At 46.4% G+C, this 6,000-nt stretch overlaps 1 protein-coding gene across 1 annotated transcript in view; it reads left to right on the top strand.

Moving 5' to 3' along the window:
• Positions 1 to 2,886, top strand: part of nphp4 (nephronophthisis 4) — a gene marked incomplete at its 3' end in the record, with an annotated part of 121,549 nt that extends 118,663 nt beyond the window's left edge. The window contains exons 16-17 of the mRNA XM_071525074.1: positions 1,355 to 1,515; positions 2,703 to 2,886. Of these exons, the coding sequence (XP_071381175.1) occupies positions 1,355 to 1,515; positions 2,703 to 2,886 (345 nt within the window). The remainder of the gene's footprint in view (positions 1 to 1,354; positions 1,516 to 2,702) is intronic.
• Between the last annotated feature and the right edge of the window lie 3,114 nt (positions 2,887 to 6,000).

Genomic DNA, 6,000 nt, shown 5'->3' on the forward strand with positions numbered 1-6,000 from the left:
GGTGTGCTCCAGTCCCTTTTGTTTTCTGGAAGTTTGCTGTCCTCGAGCTGAGAAGCACCTGGTTCAGCCGCATTTTGCTGGAAGATGCGTAGAGAACCCTGTTTCATCTTGAATTTGTTTAGCAGTGTGTGTGGGGGCATTATCATCTTGGAATATGGGAACATCATGAGGGAACTGTGTTTGCACCCTACGGTGCTGCTGGTCCTATAAAATGGTCTCATATTCTGTGGCTGTTCTACTACCCTGCAGAGCAATCATCACACCTAATGACACCCAGTAGATGGCTGCCATACCAGCACAGATCCACCACCATAGAACCCCATATAAAGGTTCAAAGAGGAACCTGTAAAAAATAAAAGGATATAGGTAGAACCCCCTGGAAGGGTTCCGAGAGGAACTCCAGAAATGGGTTTGTTTCAGAACCACCTGGATGGGTTCTGGGTACAAGCCCATAATATGCAAGGTGCTGTAATTAACCCAGAGGGATGGTTCTTCCTAGAACCTCAAGAACATGTGAGGGTTCTTTGCTGAACCCCTCCTAGAGCTTTCCAGATGTAACCATTTACTGTGAGTTCTAGAACCATTTAGTAAGGGTTCTAGATGAATACCTCTGAGAGGATTCTAAGGCTAACCTTCGAAAAGGTTTCCACCTACAGGCAAGAATGGTTCTCCTATGAGAACAAGTCACCCTTGTATTTAGTTAGCCCTTCTATTTCTAAGCTGGTGTTTACGGCAGGGTTGATTGATTTCAACCCTGCCATGAATACCAGCTTTGTGAAGCTCATGACCTACAGTTTTTGTTAAGACTGTATCACAGAGGTGTTGGTTCAATTCTGTGGTATATTTTGAAGCTGTAGATTTGCGGTGCTTTTGCTACTATCCTGTTAAGTGTCTGTCTATCCCTGTCGGTTCGACTTTGTCACGTTTGGCATATGCTGTCATGATTTTCCAGACTGCTCCCTTGCCACATCAAATAATCTTGCAGTTTTCTGACTGATGCTCCTGCAATTCAGGCACTGACAGTTCTGGAGCTTTGTTATTTGCCTCATGTTGCTTTGAAAACTGTAACATAAAAGTGGTGATTGTTAGAGGTCTTTTAAAGGTGGCACATACTGCTAATTGGCATTCAATTTAATATTACTCGCCTACGTAGCTGCCTGTGTAATTGTGATTTACTTCAATGTTAAAGTCCTTTTTCATCTGGTGTTTCTGTTATTTTGTTCACCCCATGTATATTTGTGTGCACGTTGGCGTATGCCATTGATTGCCACATCGGTATGTGGTGTGTCTGTGTGTGTGTGTGTGTGTTTGTTTTCCATTCATCCATGCTGATGTCCCTCCTCTCCTCATCCAGGCTGCCCAGGGCTGCAGATCCAGTTCAGAGTGGATGAGGGTTTCCTCAGGCCAGGCGAAAAGCGCTGGTTCCTGCGCTACCTGGCTCTCTATACCATGCAGGTTGACATCTGGGACAGCGACTCACTGCTCCTCATAGGGTCCACCGCCATTGAGCTCAAGGTAAAAACTTTGTATCCCCCCCTATATATAGTATATTCACTGGTGGTGTGCCACCATATGCTGGAATTGAACTTAATCCATAATGCATGTCTGTTGCTGCAAACTGCGTTGTGTTGAAAGTGATGAGACATGGTTATCGGTTGTAGAATTACAAGATTAACTTTTGTTGCAACTCTAATTCAATGACAAAATATTTTCATCACAAAACCCTCCTGCAGAGCTAGCAAAAATCAGGAAAAAACACAGTCCATTGAGTTTACACATGTATTGTTATTGTATAAACAGAAAAAAATGCAAGGCATGTGACACCTTCATTGCAATGCAGTGGCATCTGTAATGGAGTGATGCAGCGGGAACGATTTGTCACATTTAACACATTCAAAGCAAGTGTGATCCAGGCCTTGCAAAGAAATCTGCCACTGCTATAGAATATGTCAAATAAGTATGTCAAAGAATCCTTAACAAAATTTCCGTATAGAATACATATTTTTGCTGTAATATCCAAATCAGAGGAGTTCTAGTGCAACAAGATGCAGTGGGACCATAACAGGGAGAGATGTTTTGTTCAAGGACAAGAAAATAAATGTGTTAATAGGGGAAGGGCAGAGTTCTGCAGTTGGGTTTAAAATGTAAAAAACACACTGGAGAGAGACTCAAAGTCCATCGTCAACTAACATGGTACTATTTGGTGTATTTCACGTTGTACCTCCTTGCCAAGGATAAGGCCGAAATACGTTTTCCTCTTATTTTAACAGAAAAACAAGCCACAGATTAAGGGCTTTTTAATTTTAGTCTTTTCAACTCTGCTTTTTATTGATTGGATAGAAACCATCTCATCAGCCTTGATGTGGCATTGATTTTAGCGCAACTTGACTTTGTGAAATTTGTTAAACCTTTAATGAGAAAAGTAAGGGAATAGTTTACAACTGGGCACAGCTGTTTTTAACTTTCTATCCTTCCTCTTTGATGCTATTCATTTAGCAGAGACAGTGTCCCCCCCCCTGCCTGAGCCACTGACACGTGCATTTTGTTTTCTTGTTATCCTGTCTTCTCTCTGCTTGCGCCTTTCTCATTTTATCCGTCTCTTGATTTGAATACGTGTGTTGCATGCATACGTGCCGGTATACTGTATGTATCTAATTTCTTGTTTTGGCTTGATTTGTTCGTGCCCTTTTTGGCGTCCCCAGTATATGTTGCGTCAGGGCCGATCGGCAGTGCAGGCCCTCCATGAGGTGGAGGTGCTGACCACCGACTACATGGGCGAGGACACTCTGCTGACAAGCGGCGAGACGGGGCGACGCTCGGCCCCTGGCCCCGTGACCGTCCACACCGTCCTCAGGGGCAGGCTGCACGTACGCACCGGCAACATCGGTAAGCACGGCGAGACTTTCCTTTGCACTCTGAATGGGTTTAACTGCCACTTTACTTACCACTTGCCGGAGACACACTACACCACCATTAGCCCAATTGTAGCCACAATTAGGCCATCACAACAAGGTTTCAAGGTTGGAGCGAGTTGGCGCTAATTTGGGGCGGTTGAACAGACCGGTCGTCAGGTGTGTGTTCCCCGAATCCAACTGGTCGTCAAGCGTGTTCCCCGAATCCAACTGGTTGTCAAGCGTGTTCCCCGAATCCAACTGGTCGTCAAGCGCGTTCCCCGAATCCAACTGGTCGTCAAGCGCGTTCCCCGAATCCAACTGGTCGTCAAGCGCGTTCCCCGAATCCAACTGGTCGTCAAGCGCGTTCCCCGAATCCAACTGGTCGTCAAGCACGTTCCCTGAATCAAACTGGTCGTCAAGTGTGTGTTCCCCGAATCAAACTGGTCGTCAAGTGTGTGTTCCCCGAATCCAACTGGTCATCAAGCGCGTTCCCCGAATCCAACTGGTCGTCAAGTGTGTGTTCCCCGAATCTGACTGGTCGTCAAGCGCGTTCCCTGAATCAAACTGGTCGTCAAGCACGTGTTCCCTGAATCCGACTGGTCGTCAACTGGTTGTCAAGCACGTGTTCCCTGAATCCGACTGGTCGTCAACTGGTCGTCAAGCACGTGTTCCCCGAATCCAACTGGTCGTCAAGCACGTGTTCCCCGAATCCAACTGGTCGTCAAGCACGTGTTCCCCGAATCCGACTGGTCGTCAAGTGTGTGTTCCCCAATCCAACTGGTCGTCAAGTGTGCGTTCCCCAATCCAACTGGTCGTCAAGTGCGTGTTCCCTGAATCCAACTGGTCATCAAGCGTGTGTTCCCTGAATCAAACTGGTCGTCAAGTGTGTGTTCCCCGAATCAAACTGGTCGTCAAGTGTGTGTTCCCCGAATCAAACTGGTCGTCAAGTGTGTGTTCCCCGAATCAAACTGGTCGTCAAGTGTGTGTTCCCCAATCCAACTGGCCGTCAAGTGCGTGTTCCCTGAATCAAACTGGTCGTCAAGTGTGTGTTCCCCGACTCAAACTGGTCGTCAAGTGTGTGTTCCCCAATCCAACTGGCCGTCAAGTGCGTGTTCCCCGAATCCAACTGGTCGTCAAGCGCGTTCCCCGAATCCAACTGGTCGTCAAGCGCGTTCCCCGAATCCAACTGGTCGTCAAGCACGTTCCCTGAATCAAACTGGTCGTCAAGTGTGTGTTCCCCGAATCAAACTGGTCGTCAAGTGTGTGTTCCCCGAATCCAACTGGTCGTCAAGTGTGTGTTCCCCGAATCCAACTGGTCATCAAGCGCGTTCCCCGAATCCAACTGGTCGTCAAGTGTGTGTTCCCCGAATCTGACTGGTCGTCAAGCGCGTTCCCTGAATCAAACTGGTCGTCAAGCACGTGTTCCCTGAATCCGACTGGTCGTCAACTGGTCGTCAAGCACGTGTTCCCCGAATCCAACTGGTCGTCAAGCACGTGTTCCCCGAATCCGACTGGTCGTCAAGTGTGTGTTCCCCAATCCAACTGGTCGTCAAGTGTGCGTTCCCCAATCCAACTGGTCGTCAAGTGCGTGTTCCCTGAATCCAACTGGTCATCAAGCGTGTGTTCCCTGAATCAAACTGGTCGTCAAGTGTGTGTTCCCCGAATCAAACTGGTCGTCAAGTGTGTGTTCCCCGAATCAAACTGGTCGTCAAGTGTGTGTTCCCCGAATCAAACTGGTCGTCAAGTGTGTGTTCCCCAATCCAACTGGCCGTCAAGTGCGTGTTCCCTGAATCAAACTGGTCGTCAAGCGCGTTCCCTGAATCCAACTGGTCATCAAGCGTGTGTTCCCTGAATCAAACTGGTCGTCAAGCGCGTTCCCTTAATCAAACTGGTCGTCAAGTGTGTGTTCCCTGAATCAAACTGGTCGTCAAGTGTGTGTTCCCCAAATCCAACTGGTCGTCAAGCGCGTTCCCTGAATCAAACTGGTCGTCAAGTGTGTGTTCCCCGAATCGGACTGGTCATCAAGCGCGTTCCCCGAATCAAACTAGTCATCAAGCGTGTGTTCCCCGAATCCAACTGGTCATCAAGCGTGTGATCCCTGAATCCAACTGGTCATCAAGCGTGTGTTCCCTGAATCCAACTGGTCATCAAGCGTGTGTTCCCTGAATCCAACTGGTCATCAAGCGTGTGTTCCCTGAATCCAACTGGTCATCAAGCGTGTGTTCCCTGAATCCAACTGGTCGTCAAGCGTGTGTTTGCTGAATTAACTTATTCTATATGTGGAGACCAATGCCAGCATCGGCATAGAGTATCAAAGTCAGAAATACTGCAGGCAATGAAAGAAATGACTAAGCCTAGAGTTTCCCAGGGTACCAATAACTTTTTAATTGTGTAATTTGCATAATACTGGATCGTAGATGAGGAAATTATCTATGATCAATGTTCTATGGTTGAATAGGTTCGCTGATGGTCCATATCCTATTTGTTAATATAAGTGGGAGGCCCTTAATATTGTACACCTTGACACTTGGGACTGATGATTGAGCATAATATGCTGTTTGTTTAATACACTTGAATGGAAAGCATTTGGTAAGAATTAATCTGATCAGCCAGATTGTTTCCTGTCTCTGTCTCTAACTATCGCCATTAAGACATTAATTTCAAGGAGTGGAACTAATAAATCATTTGACATAAGTGATATAGCAAAGCTAGTACTGCCACCTATTGGGACACAAAGAGGGTGAAGAGTAGAGGCGAGGAATGAGGGGTGTTGTGAATAGCCAGGTAACAACCAATTGCGTTCCCAAAACATAAATCTATACCTGGAAAGAAACGCTTGGATTTTCACACTTTGGTACTATAGACTATTCAAATTTTTTAATACACATAGCTCTTCAGAGAGTTCAAAAGAAAACCTTGTCTTAGTATCATCTACATCTACAGTATATCTACATCTACCTCTAAAACATCTGCCAGCAAGAATAAGTAGATTCTGGTCATGATTTCATTCTGCGCCTCAGATCTTGAAGTAATATCTGTTTACAGTTATTGATGCTGGGGAATGACAGCGAATCCCCAGGGCTGCTAATGTTGGAAGTTCCCATGT

The sequence above is a fragment of the Centroberyx affinis genome, unplaced genomic scaffold (assembly GCF_046629955.1).
Source record: "Centroberyx affinis isolate AG114_WGS23_722 - 3 ecotype Tasmania unplaced genomic scaffold, CSIRO-AGI_Caff_v1 ptg001262l_1, whole genome shotgun sequence".
Classification (NCBI taxonomy): Eukaryota; Metazoa; Chordata; class Actinopteri; order Beryciformes; family Berycidae; genus Centroberyx; species Centroberyx affinis.